The sequence below is a fragment of the Chiroxiphia lanceolata genome, chromosome Z, assembly GCF_009829145.1.
Source record: "Chiroxiphia lanceolata isolate bChiLan1 chromosome Z, bChiLan1.pri, whole genome shotgun sequence".
Lineage (NCBI taxonomy): Eukaryota > Metazoa > Chordata > Aves > Passeriformes > Pipridae > Chiroxiphia > Chiroxiphia lanceolata.
Window position 1 is genome coordinate 33,950,470 of NC_045671.1, and position 14,502 is coordinate 33,964,971.

The window sequence follows — 14,502 nt, forward strand, 5'->3', positions numbered from 1 at the left end:
GAAGGTACACAAGCAAAAACTGTAGGACCTGCTGGTATGTTCTGGCAAGTTCACTGTCTTATGTAAGGTGTCATGTTGACAAATTCCAATTTATGTCCTGTGTTTGTTTTATTTTAGGTTCCAAATCTTATCCCAGTTCTGGTATTTAAATTGGGAAGACCTTTGGAGCCTGCACTTTACAGGGATATATTGTATACATTGCCTACACTTGGTGTACACAAGGTCAGAATGAAAAATTTTTAGTAAAACGAAAACTGTATCAATGAAAGGTCATTTATTTATTAAAAAAAAAATTAGACTAAGCAGTACATGGCTTGCTTAACTGATTTTTAAGCTTCACCATAACTTTGTAGTACTTTGGAAAGGTTATGATATTTGTTTTAGAGTGAAATGTACATTATGCTTTACTGTCTATACTGTATCATCATTATATATGTCATGAGAAGATAGATGCCCTTGGACTCGTTATGTTCTAAAGTTTTTTGGAAAACAACTTCCAGTTTATTTCTGACATTGCAGTTGGACAATTACCTCCTTGTTGTACTTGGTTGTAAAATAATTATTTGTAGATTAGACTTTGTCCTTGGGCATATAAAATAACAGTGACACTTGGTTAAAAAATTTCTTTCAGGTTTGTGTAGCTCAGATTCTACGTGCCATACACATGCTGGGGAGCACACCAAAGCTCAGAGCAATTGCTTCACGGCTGATGACGTCATTGTGGGAAAGACAGGTTAGAAAATTCTTGTAGTTATTCACTATTACAGAGTGAATTAGTTATTTTACTTATTCAATATAATAAGTCCAGTTGAAAAACTTCATTACCTCTAAACAAGGAAGGAAATTAATTTTGGATCATTGCTTATACTAGTATGTCATTATCAGGACTATAAAGTAAATGGTGTAAGCGGTGCCTATACTGATTCTGTTCTAGTGAAAAATTTCATAGTATGTCTTTCATGAAACTTTCATTTCATGAGGTCTCAGACTAGAATTAGAAAGAAAATTTTTTTGAAGGGCAGCTTTCTGCTTTTCATAATATTCAGTAAGAACAAGACCTTAGTATTGTGGCTTAACCCCAGCCAGCAGCCAAGTACCACACAGTCACTCACTCACTCCCCCATCAGCGGGACTGGGGAGAGAATCAGAAGGGTAAGAGCCAGAAAACTCGTGGGTTAAGATAAAGACAGTTTAACAGGGAAAGCAAAAGCCATGCACAGAAGCAAAGTGAAACAAGTTAATTCACTGCTTCCCATGGGTGGGCGGGTGTTCAGCCATTTCCAGGAGAGCAGTGCTCCATCACATATAACTCTGACTTGGGAAGACAAACGCCATCACTCCAAACACTCCCTCACTTCCTTCTTCTTCCCCTCACTTTATAAACTGAGCATGATTTCATATGGTCTGGAATATCCTTCTGGTCAGTTGGGGTCACCTATCCCGGCTCTGTCTCCTCCCAGTTTCCCATGCACCCCCAACTTCCTTGCCAGCATGGCAGTACAAAAAGCAGAAAAGGCCTTGGCTCTGTGTAAGCCCTGCTCAACAATAACTAAAACATCTTTATATTATCAACCCTGTGTTTGGCACAAATCCAAAACACAACCCCATAGGAGCCACAGTGAAGAAAATTAACTCTACCCCAGCCAAAACCAGCACAAGTTATATAACAATAATTTCCTTCTCAGTTTTTTTTAAAATAGCAATATAGATTTGGTCTGCAAAAAACAGGTAGAGCTCATTGTAGCATTAGATTCCAGTAATGAAGAAAAGCAAAATATGTTATACAATAAAAGTGGTATTTATAAGTCATGTAGAAGTGTTGCCAATTGAAAACTGTTTTGAAGGTATGATGATAATTTTCAGATTGAATCTTTTATAGGACCGAATTTACCCAGAGTTGCAGAAGTTCTTGGCGATGTCTGACATGCCCTCTGTGTCTGTTGACAAAGATGCTCAATGGGAAAAGCTGATTGCTAAAGCCGCTTGTATAAGAGATATATGTAGGCAGAGGTAAGTGCAAGTGTTACCCATCATATGTCTTTGTAAGGGAAAGCAATTTTTTGTCAGAAAAACTGCATAATAATTTTTACCTACATTTGTGACATTAATAGTAATATTTTCCTAGTTGAGACACAGACTCAGCCACTCCTAATCTGAACAGCTAGTAAGTTTGGAGTTTTCTATTATGACTAATAGAAAGCACATATACATGCTGTGAAAATTAAATGTTCTTCATCCTGAAACAAAACATGTATCCTATACTGATCCAGGGTAGAAACTTGAGACATAACACTTCCAAATTAGAAAAAAGGGAGAGATAAAACAATGGAAGAAACAACTAATGGTGTATTTTTTGATCTATTCAAAGAAAGATTGGGTGTTTTTTTGAAAAGCACATTTTGTAACATGCGCACATTTCTGGTCTTTATTCAGATACAGTACCACAGAACACCATTGTGCAAGTTTAACAGGATGATATATTGAACCTTTCCAGCTCTAACAATCCATGAATATCAGTACTTGATAATAATTTGCAGTTTCTGTAAAGATTTTTTTAAAATGCATTAGTATTTACTTTCTTGTTTTATGTGCACAATATCATCTTTTCCCGTTGTCATCTATCTTGGGTTCCAGTTTTCACTTTCCTTCTTGAAGGTCAGTTACTAACAGCTGAGAAGATTCATGTGTCTTTTAATCATCAACTAAAAAGCAAGCTGTTAAAGAAAATACCCTTTCCTTTACCTCTTCAACCCTCTTCAATTTTGCCAAACAGCATCTTTCAAGAAATTTTTAAAGGCTGAAAAACAAGAGAGAAATCTCAATGCATTTGTAATATTCTTTTTGCCTGGTAAATGGTATAGTTAGAGTTCAGACATACACACATTCTTTGTGCATTTAGAAATTGTTTGGAAGAAAATGAGAGCAAATGGAATAAGTCAGAATGTTCTATGCATATGAATCACCTAGCCAGGTGCTATTGACTGCAAACTCTTACAGAAATAGTATGAGGCACTGCTGAATCAGCACTTGACACTTCCGCCATCATAACCCAAAAAGCTGAATGGATAATAAAAGACTGAAAGGCTAACAAGCAGCCCCATGCAGGCAATTGAAGGCGAGACAAATGGCATTACAGCAAAAAAAAGAAATGGAAAAATGTAGCTATCTGATGTAAGAGGGACAAAAGGCTTTTGGTGCAAAAATCTCCACCAATGCGCAGTAGTGACCACTTGCAGAAGACTGCAGCAAAGAATCATAAAATAGTGTTTTTAAAGCACATTTTCATTCTTAGTCACTTCTTCAATGATATAATCTTTTGGCATACACAACATGCTTGGACAAAAACTTCCATAACTTAACCACTCGATGATCTTATATCTGAAACTTGTTGCCTGCTGATTTAATTCTCTGTGTCACTTAGCGTTTAGAGCTGTCTGTCATATCCTCCTTGTTTGTTTTTTTTCCTCCCATTTTTAGGCTGGTTTAATTGCCACATAAACAAAACCAGCACTTAATGAATTTTTGTGTATAGGTTACAACTTGTGTGTATGCATGAATATTGCCTTCTATCTTCATGTTTTTTCCTTTAGACCATACCAGCATGGAGCAGACATGTTGGCTGCAATTTCCCAGGTATTAAATGAATGCACAAAACCTGATCAAGCTTCACCTGCTGCCATAGTACTGCAGGGTCTCCAGGCACTTTGTGAGGCTGAGGTAAGATTAAATTGGCTTGTCCCTGTGTTTTGTGTTTTGCTTGTGGTTCATGGGCTTTTTTCCCAGTTGGCTTTTTTAAGAGTACTTTGGATTTTCTTCTGACAAATTTAATTCCTCTCTTCCAACATAAGTTAATAGTTCCTGGGAAACTGTACGGTGAACTTCTACCACAGCAGGTCAACCCTTCAGAGCTTCACAATTTGTTTCAAAGACATCCCTCCATGCGTCTTTCTTTGAGATTTGAAAAGAAAGATTGTGGACACATAATTCTGATTAGCCAAAAAGTATGCCAAACATGTAATTTTTTATCTCCTTACTGGCCTGCCCTGCTGGGTCTCTTTCATAGAGTGTACCAGATAGGGAGTGAAATCACTTGGAGCTGCGAGGCTTCTGTTTTACTATAAAGCATTCATTACTTACTAATGAAAAGGACAAGTAAGCATTGGAACATGCTGCCCGGAGAGATTGTCCTATGTCCGTCCCTGGAGATTTTCACATTCCTTTTGGATACAACCCTGAGCAACTGGATCTGATCTTGTAGTAACACTGCTTTGAGCAGGAAGTTGGACTAGAAATATTCTGAAGTCTCTTCCAACCCAGATTGTACTGTGATGCTATGATATCCGTGAGTTAGGATTCAAGGCTCTTTGTTTCTGCAGTGACATCCCAGACATCATCATGCAAGCATAGACATGCTGCGAATCACACTGTTGACAAACTGCGTACTACACAGGCCATCAGAGTTAGTGGACTAATTATATCCTGCAAGAATATTTGATTTCTCTGCCAAACTGCAATTTTAAATTTATCCACTAATTCGCTTTCAGTGGAGTGAGGCCAATCCAACAAAATCCAGCCATTACCACATTATTCCTTTGAAAACATTCAGTGGTTCAGAAACAACATAGTGAATCATCAGCAGTCTATAGGCATTAGTATTCAACATAGTTAAAAATCTTCAGGCAATAACTACTAAGAAACAACTTATTAAGGGTAATTTTTTGTTTGCTTTGCTTTTGGTGTGGAGTTTGGCTCTTCTTAAGGTCACATAGATTATATCACTACTGGTTTGGGTATTGAAACACTGTTTTCCCAGGCTGGATTATATTTGGACTTTGTCCTGCAAAAAAGCAGGAGTTAGGTGTGTGACAGGTGTCACATCTTACTATAATAGCCTCATTTGAGAATAGACGTACTGAACCACTGTTGAGAACTGGAAGCCTAAACAACTCCAGGTACTTGGAATGGAAGAAAGAAAAGAAGGAAAGAATCACTTTGTGGACTGGTAACAATTTTTCCTGTCGAAATTCTTATGGACCCTCCTCAGTTTGCTTTGTTTCCCCCATTATATTGTAATGTTCTGGGAGACCAGACCTTCCACCTAACTATACTGAAACTTTAACAGAGAATTCTTTTGTGGTTTGGTAAGCTGGGTAACCATTTGGGTTAAGTAATGTAGTCTGTCCCTTATTTAATATTTAGACTCCAGTTTGCAGTGCAGAAAGGACATAATTACAGAGGTTGGTTTTGTTTTGGTGTTTTCTGTTTCTGCCACTAACTTAAGGGAAAGGGATCTAATCTCTCAGCTTTTCCATGTACAGTTGCTTAGATGTAGAATTTTAGAGAGCACCTAATTTTCAGTCAGCTTCTGCACTAGAATAATAAATTATGTTTTCGTATATTTAGTGTTGACTTAGTTCATGATGGAACCGTATATACCATGTGGCTTTGTCACAGTTGAGTTCTGAGTGTCTCAGACTCTTTTATAAAAGCAATGCTATAATAAAATGTACTGTAACATTTTTCGGTTGACTGTTGTGGAAGAATAGTTTTCCATTTTGTAGACTACAGTAATTGTTTTGTATAAATGTAACGGCTTTACACAAACTGCATCCTATGTGAATAGCATTAAGAGCATAAGCTTAGCTTTTGTAGGACTTATAAGAACGGCTAGATGCTCCCCCCACCCCTCTGTTTTGGGGGGATTTTTTTGGTAGGTATAAAAAAGGGTCTTTAATGAATAGTGCACAGTGACTTGCACATCAAAATTAAAATACACACAGTTCTTGCCAGACCACATTTCCTATTTCTTGGCGTATAGTTTGTTTTTTTCCCCGGTGATTTCAACAGAAGCCAATGTACTTCACGAGTCTATGTATTCTGGCATCTAATTGATTTCATGTATCAAGTACAATGTGCCAGCCAAGAAACATTCAAGAATAAAATTGTTAAGTATAGTATTTAAATCCATTCTCCAGGCTTTTTGAGGAAGTGGTTTTTTACTGTTTATTTCCTAACTCCATATCTGTTTGTTATACTGATCAGAAAGAAACCAGCATATCAGAGTAATATAATGAACTGGAAAGTTTGCGAGAACAAATAATGATGACTGACATTTTGAAGGAATCACAAAGCTGAATGTTGTTTAAACAGTGTACATATAAAAACTGTACTCTTGAAATGGTGGGTTTGTGTTGAGACACAGTCAGAGTATCATTACTTCTTGGGCTCAAGTCTCTGCCAGTTTCTCTTTCTCAGGTCTGATTTACTCCTTGTTCTCTTTTTGACTTACTTGATATCATTGGTCTTGCATAGAGTTAACATCATAATTTCTGTCCGAACTCCTTAGCCAGTAATGTGGGTACAGTTCCTTACCTGTACAGATCTGCAGTTGAAGGGAGCTGCCAGACTCCCAGGATGAATTCTGGGGTTAGGTAAGGGTTTTTCCCTGGATGGAATGAGTTAGTAAAATAAGTTGACTAGGAACGTTACTGGCCTGTTTTGAAGACACAAAATAAATTAAGCAAATCTATGCTCCAAGTACTTAAAATCTGTTAGCATAAACTGGACAGCTTTTCGTGTAGTCCACAAAAACAATATCCATTTTGTAGCTGAAATTTCAATGTAAGCACTTTGCATTTGAATGAGTACATACTCTGTAGACATAACAATCATGACCAAACTATTTTTCTGTGAAAATGGCATTGAGGAGTGATTTGGCTGTTAATCCTCAGGATTAATAGCAGCGCTTCTTTCTGCCTCTGTGGCACGATCACTTTGTCATGTCAGCTGGTTTTGGCGTATTGGGCAAAATGTGTTTTGAAGAGAAGATGGTTTATTTACTCTAAATTGTTTCTAGATCATATTTATCCATGAAGTTCATGGGGCAATCAGCATAATTTATGATAATCACAGTGTGTGTCAGAATTCAATTTTCTCTGACCAGGTTATTTTAGATATTCTGTGCATGAAGGATGTAATGTATAATATCAAGCTTACTTATTTGAAGATAGTTGTTACACAGAATTTCTAATTCAGCAGAGTGATACAATACGAAAATCACAATACGAATATAAGTTACACTTCGCAAAATATAGCAATTGAGGTGTAGAGTTCAGTCACAGTACCAATGTGATTCCCGTTGCTGGTCTCTATTATCTGCTCACTGTCATGATGCTGAGCATCCCCAGTACCCAGGAAGCAGTATGCGGGTTGAAGCTAGCTCAGGCCTGTAGCTTGAGACCCACCAAACTGTTTATAGCTGTATTCTAAAAGAAAGATCTTTTTTGTGTTGAGTTGGTTTCTTTGCAAAAACTATGGTCAGTCTCAGCCTGTGTCCTTTGCCCATCTGAACCTTCTTTCATTGTAGAGGTTTATTGGTCAGTCACAGTGTGTAGCACTTAGCAAAGTGGTGGTATGCCCTTTGCTTTCTGCAAGTTGCAGGTATTTCTGTAGCTGGCTGGCATGTGTAACACTTTGCAGTATAGGATGGGTCAGTTGCGTTTTGTTGCAGTTCCTTGTTCTGAAAGTATTCTGATTGGGCAAAGAGATGTTACAAATATTTTTTGCACCTATTATCTTACAACTGTTAAAGCCACCATTTCTCCTTAAAAAGCAAATTAAGTAGTCCCTGCGTAACCTAATCAGTTGGCCTTCCTTCAAGAGTTATGCTGAGCTAGGTGACCTGCAGAGGTCCCTTCCAACCTAAGTATTTGTCTGAATGTAGGATTCTGTGATAGACTTGGTGCACCAACCTTGCTGAGATTTGGTATGAACAGATATTTGTCTCAGAGGAAATACTGGCTCAGTATTGTGCTTGCTCTCTCCCCCACCAATCATATTGATTTAAATGCTGTTCCCTACTTTTTTCCCCAAGATTTCTGACCCTTTTAGAGTAGTAGGTCACCTGAAACCTGCTTTGTGTTTCCTAGACATCTGTAAAACTTAGCTTTGGTTTTTTCCCGTCTAACAGTCAGTGGTTTGTGTAGTAGCAAGCTTGCTATTTTAAAATAAATTTTGAAAATAATAAGAAAACACAAATGTAAACCAAAATATACTGTACCAAAAGCACTGTGTGGTTGTAATGTCTCCAGATGGCAATATCATCTTACTCTGAACAAATGCAGAATGAAAAAAACCCACAAAGAACAAAAAGATGAAAACAGACTTATCAAAGTAGGACACTAGTGTGTCTAGGTCTGTGATCGTATATTTTCTGATTAGCATTGATTCTTTTTTTTTTCCAGATAGTAATTGGCATACCAGTGTTGTAAAGTTTTCTTATCTTGCTAGTTTTCTAGAGTGGTTTGCATTTTCAGAGGACAGCTTTGTGAAGCTGAGCAGTGTGTCTGAAATTACAGGGCTTTTCCTTGGGGATTCATGACTAGCAGATAAACTTGATCACAAGATATTTATCACAGTTGCCCATTCCTCTAGAAAGACATCATGTCAAGGTTGTTACTGCTTTTATAACCTTTTTTTATTTACTGTGTTTGTTTATGGTTTGCAAAGTATCAGCCTCCCACTCTTATGATCCCTCTACTCCATTGGTTCACATTGATAGGAGTTTTCTGTTAGGACTGCTCTTACGTTGCAAGTCTAGAAAATACCTTCTGGAAGGAATTGTGCAGTCATAAGCTTTTAGGCATTAAAAAAGTATATTTTTAAAGGAACTTTAGTGTTGCAGCAATTGAGGGTGAAGGCCATTAATGACAGGCCAAATTGCACTTCTGTGCTCAGTGGTGGCTTGAATATCCTCTAGCTTTTGTGCTTATTGTGCACCAGATGATGGTTAGCCATTTTCCTTCTTCAGATCAATTCACCACGTTTATTTGGGTTATTGCCCTGTCTGAAGTCATAGGAGATCACTTCGAGACCAAGTATTTAGTTGTCAGCAGCGTTTGGACAGGTGAGACATACTATAAATTCTCCTTTTCATCAGTGTGCAGCAAAATTTTTTTAAGTTGTGGTGTATTCCAAGCTGCACTACTTTAACTAAGACAAAACCCGAATCTCTTCTAAGTGATGCCTATACCCTTCAATAAAATGTATAGCATTTGGATTTAGCCAGTAGAAAAATTGAATTTCTGCTGGACTTCTGCTTCTCAAGAAAGGCATATATCAAGAGATTTCAAATCAGTAGAATTTTACTATAATCTTTGCTATTAGTATGAATGCTTTTTACATGCAGTAAGGAAAATAAATCCTTTCTGTTTGTGAAAGAAAATTGTTAAAATTGATTCTGTAGTGAAAATGTTTTGATGTTGACAAAAACACTGAAATACCATTTAGTCAGCGAAGTAGTAGATCCTGTATGGCAGTGATACTGTACTTAGTTTGTATGATGCTTATGTGATATGTGTGGAAAACAATTGTCAGTTGAATACTGTATAAGGTATTGTAATTGTAACACTATTGATTCTGCATGACTTAATGAAAGGCCAGTGTTTTTGGCATGCCAAATATGCATGGTCTAAAACCAATATGTTGTTTCAATGTAGTTGATAAAAGGCATTTGATGTATGTTGTTCCTTTAGATTTCACTAGCTTCATCTGTGTGGTATGCATATCTGATAAATCTGAAACTTCTGTTAGAATGCTGGTGATTTTTTTTATGACCTTTTTTTTTACCTGTTAGCTGAAGTTGGAGAATGAATTGAAACTTTCTTGGCTGGCTAATGATTTGTTAGTCTTCCTAAATTACCGTATCAGATGGGACCCCGTGAATATACAACTTTGTTTCTCCACATATTAATACACAGTGTATTTTCTCTTTCCAGAGAACTAACTCATTACAAACTTAATATTTCTAGATAGTTTAGTAAGTGCTAATAGGTATGTCTGTCTTTCTGAACACTGGAAGAGCTTTTTTCTTATCCTTGCAAACAGTGTGTTTTGAAAGCAGGGAAAGAGAGGTATCATTTTCACTTGGAATTTATCAGATGAGGTCTTTCTAGCTGTCAGTGATCGTTACCATAGAAACACACTAATGGGTTTGCTATTCTTGAAATGAATTCAACTTGAAATGGATTCAGCTTTTTAAACTGCACTCTAAAATGTGTTTTGCAGGCACTTAAGTGACTGCTTAGTTTGGCAATTACCTGCACTCAGGGATACCAAGCATTCTGTTTTTTCAGCGCAGAATAATACTATCCTTCTTAGTGCCTTTGTGGAATATCTTCATAAACATATCTTTATTTGATTTCCTTTCTTAGATCAATTTCTGTTTCTCTATGTCTTAGTTTTTTGTTGCTTTGTTTCAATTTCATACAACTGAAAAAAACTTTCATGGCATTTGCTCAGATTGTTTAAAGAAGGGGTTTGATTTGCAGTTCTGGTATGTTTTTCCCTTTAAAAGTATCAGTATGAGTTTTGGGGGGTGGATGGGAGTGGAGTGAAGAGAGAAGTAGTTTCTTGGGGTTTTTGGTTTTATTTGTTGGGAAGGGGGTTGTTTATTTGTTTTGTATCTTTTCCTGTTTAGTACTCTTTTTGTTGCCGTGGAGCCTGAAATCTGAAAGACAGATAGTAACAACAGATAAATTATAGACAGAATTATTCTAGGTGTGGTGACAAAAATCTGAAAAGTCCTCCACAGGTAGCAACATGAGGTTTAATGAAATACTACATGGAAATTACTTAATTTTTCACTAAATTAAATAGTTCCTTACGAAGAGAAAGCACAGGCAACTGAAAAAATGTCACAGAAAAAAGGAGAAAGTTTTAGTGCCAATAATGCTGTCTAGTCAACATTCCTGTGGGACTTGACTGCTTTTTGTGGATTCTGTACAGTTCTACAGCTAGAACTGTACCATTGACTGATCATCTTCCAGACTTTTTTCAGTGCCTAGAAATACAAAATGTACTGAGTGCTTGTTGAGCTGTCATGCAGATCTTTAAAGGTGAAAATAAGCTGAGTGAGGCCTATGTTGTACCCAGGAAGAGCTATGTAGGACCGATTATGTAGCACTACTGTGCTGTAGATATAGTGTAAATGTTTATTCATTATTTTCGCTTTTATAAAAGTTGTTCTGAATAGCTAGATTGCAGTTCGGTATTAGGAATTAGTGTTTAGTGTTTATTGTAGCTTGACAGTTTCCAGTGACTTCTGGATTCCTGAAGTTTTACACTTTTCATTTGTTCTGCAAATTTTGTTGGCTTTGACTGTTTTTAAAGATTAAAGCAATTTCATTTGGAGGGCTTCCAGGTGAAATATTTTACTCTGTTGCTTCCTCTGCTTTCCTCCTGTTGGATTCTGAGAAACAGCTTGCTTTTAAGCTAATTTGACAAAGTTGAGCAGTAGTGTTGTGTGAAGATACATCTACTACAGCTTTGCATATTGCTAACATATAATTTTGCATAACACATAATATTGCATATTCCTACTGAGAGGTGCTTTCTCTGGTGAAGTATTATGCAGTATTTACTGCATTATGTCAATTGATAAACAAGTGAATTTTTAACATGCTTGCTATTTTTATGTTTATATTCCTGTTCTCCAAGTAGGACGAGTGAGGACAAGTACTGGAAAGAAATTTTAAGTCGAGTTGGGATTGCTGTTAGTAATGGTGTCTCCCACTTTCCTTTCAGGTTGTTTGCATCCGTTCTACATGGAGTGCACTGTCGCCAAAGCTGAGTTGTGATACAAGACCCCTCATTTTAAAAGCTCTGAATGAATTGTTTGCCCTGGTTCCCTCACTAACAGTGAATACAAATGAATTTGAGGTATGTACTCATGGACTAAGGTGAGTCTTTCTTTTATTATATCTTTGTATATAGCTTTTAAATGAGCCTGCTTGTTTTTAATTTATCATAATGCACATTCCATACAGTTTCACAATTTTTGCTTGCATTAGTGAGTCCTGGGAAATATGTAAGGAATTCCAGTGCAAGGTTAATCTATGGTTTCCCTCTCCCAGAATGTGGGGACAGGTGAACATGTCTGGAGTTCAAACCTGTACCCTTTTTTATAGCTCAGTGCATGTTGATGTGGCAGCAGTTTGTTTCAGGTAACTGCCCCTATTTCAACTGCTTATTTAGTTAAAGAAAACATAAATGCATATTTTGTTTTCTTTTATAGAAATTCAAAGCCCAAGTTATCAGCTTCCTCTGGAACAACACACAGAACAAGGTAGGTGATACAACTGAAAATGTTTATTTCTGGTGTCAGCAACTGGATATTAAGTTTTGTACTTTTCTGTCAAGACAGTGTCAGTAACCTCATTTCCGAATAGGGTTTTCTGCTTGTTGCTGGCCATTTAACACTGTTTTTGAAGCAGTGTACTGCACATGAAAGATGATCCTAACATCTGCCAAGGAGAATTATAACACAAACTAGTTTGACTTCCCCTGGAAGATTTCAGCCTCAACATGGTGAAGCATTCTTGACAAAGATGCTGCTGTGACAACTAACTCAATTCTTTTGTAGAGTATTGTAGTGCAGTGGGAATGTTTGACTATAAACCACCATGGGGCTGGTGGAACTAGTGCGTTTTAGTTTAAATGCAGCTTGTATATTTCTACCTGAAATACCCTCAGAATGCTTGCTATGAAGCCTAGATAATTGGTTTTCCTACTTTGCATTGTGTATATATAAAGTAAGCAATTGAGTGTGCTTCAGAAAAACATTATGTTTTTTTTTATCAGCATTCAGTAGTTACTTGATAAGCTCTTTGTATGTGGAGTTTCCAGTAGGTAGCAATAGCATATGCTGTGTTTCTGATCTTCTTTTTCTTATTATTAATTTTCTAGGATGCTCTGGTAGCCATTTCAGCCTATAAATCACTGTCATCATTTGGCTCTGAAGAACATACAATTCTTCATCTTCCTGAACAGGTAGCCATATTGTATGTTTAAATAGTAAGAACATCTGACACCTCCATCTGACATGGGTTATATCCTCTTGAAAGGGAAACCAGGCCATGTGCCTTCTCTATCAGACAACTAGAAGAACCTCATGGAGGAATACAAGCTCCTGCTCATGAAATGAGATAGTATTGTCTTGATGAGCAGGAAAAGGCACAAATGAAGCTCAGTGAGGGCTTAGCAGTTATTTTGTTAGTTAAATCATCAGGTTTTAGGGATTTTATGGTCTTCTATTAATGCTTACCTAAGCAGATCTTGTGATTGGTGCTTCATCCATTGCAGTATACTCATACTTAGTGCTTTTGTTCCTGAGATGGGTAAGTCAATTCGAAAAATGGGTGCTGTCTTTGGAATTAAGCTGAAAAGTTTTCATGTGTTTTTGTTCTGAACTTTTACTGTATAACATTTTGCTTTTTTGTCCATAAAGTAAGTCAGAAAGGAATTGAGGTATTTATTCAAAAGCTATTTAAGTATGTAGACTGCTGTTAAACTCTGAAACTTCTGGTAAGTTGACTCAGTAACCTTACAAAATGGAGTACAAGGAGGTAAGCATAAGGTCGTCTATGTGACTTTTCATTAAAGTAATGTTGTACAAGAGACTAGGCAGTACTCAGTAGTACATTGGTACTTTATGGCATAGTATATACTTTTGTAAGGTTTTATTTACAAGATAGGCACCATTTGCATATTGCAACTGGCTATTATGAAAAGGTTGCAATAAACAATTTTAAAATTAAAAAGAATAATTTATATAAATCCATTGGAAGATTTCAGCATAAACCTTACAAATGAAATTATATTTTACATAGAAGACCGTGAGATAGAATGAGGAAAATGTCTAAACACTGCTGCAATACTAAATCTTTCACAGTAATACATAGTTCTTTATTGTTGGTACTTTACACTCATTAGAAAATGAGTAAGTATGCTTTAACTAAAAGCAGTGTAAATATGTTGCAGTTTTTCAGATTTTAAAAACTAGTATGCAAAAACATCTAGCAAAAATGTTCTATGTATATTGAAGTGCCAGTATAAAACATTGTTAAATTGAAGAAGAATCAGAGTGAAAATAAAATTTTATGAATTTTAGTTCAGTCTCTAAGTGCCAAGATAAATTTTACTATTACTGATGTGGATTTACATACCCTGTGATTTTTATCCACCGGTGTTGCCTTTCAGTAAGGTAGAAGCTTTTATTCAGTCAGCTTCCAATTAGTAAAATGGAGTGAAATTAATGAAATGGGGAACTTTTCATATTTAGCTGGTATTTTTGACTCTTGGAATCATGAATGGTAATGAGGATTTGGAATCTTTATGGTGACATTTCATTTTTGTTAAATCCTGCAGGCACGACCAGAAGTTTACTTGCTGAAGGAAACAGACATGAATGAAGATGAAGAGGAGCAGGAGGCAAATCTTTTTGTTCCGGGTTCTTCATATATCAAACTGTTGTCTCTAACACCAGCTTCTGTTTTAGGAGGTATAATATATCCAGTATTTGAGGTTACTTTGCAGATATATAATCATAGTAACTGTACAGCCATGTGGCTCTTTTATAATGGAGTGTCATGTTAAAGTGCTGCCTTTTTATTTGTTTATTTCTTAACAAATGACAGAAAAAAAATGTAAAAGTTCAGAGGAAAA

At 36.5% G+C, this 14,502-nt stretch overlaps 1 protein-coding gene across 1 annotated transcript in view; it reads left to right on the forward strand.

The window, feature by feature from the left end:
- The window catches only part of FOCAD (focadhesin), a 97,995-nt gene that overhangs the window by 35,977 nt on the left and 47,516 nt on the right, over positions 1 to 14,502 (forward strand). Inside the window, exons 12-19 of the mRNA XM_032675261.1 lie at positions 118 to 222; positions 632 to 733; positions 1,880 to 2,010; positions 3,591 to 3,717; positions 11,584 to 11,718; positions 12,074 to 12,124; positions 12,745 to 12,828; positions 14,206 to 14,338. Coding sequence (XP_032531152.1) covers positions 118 to 222; positions 632 to 733; positions 1,880 to 2,010; positions 3,591 to 3,717; positions 11,584 to 11,718; positions 12,074 to 12,124; positions 12,745 to 12,828; positions 14,206 to 14,338 — 868 coding nt within the window. The remainder of the gene's footprint in view (positions 1 to 117; positions 223 to 631; positions 734 to 1,879; positions 2,011 to 3,590; positions 3,718 to 11,583; positions 11,719 to 12,073; positions 12,125 to 12,744; positions 12,829 to 14,205; positions 14,339 to 14,502) is intronic.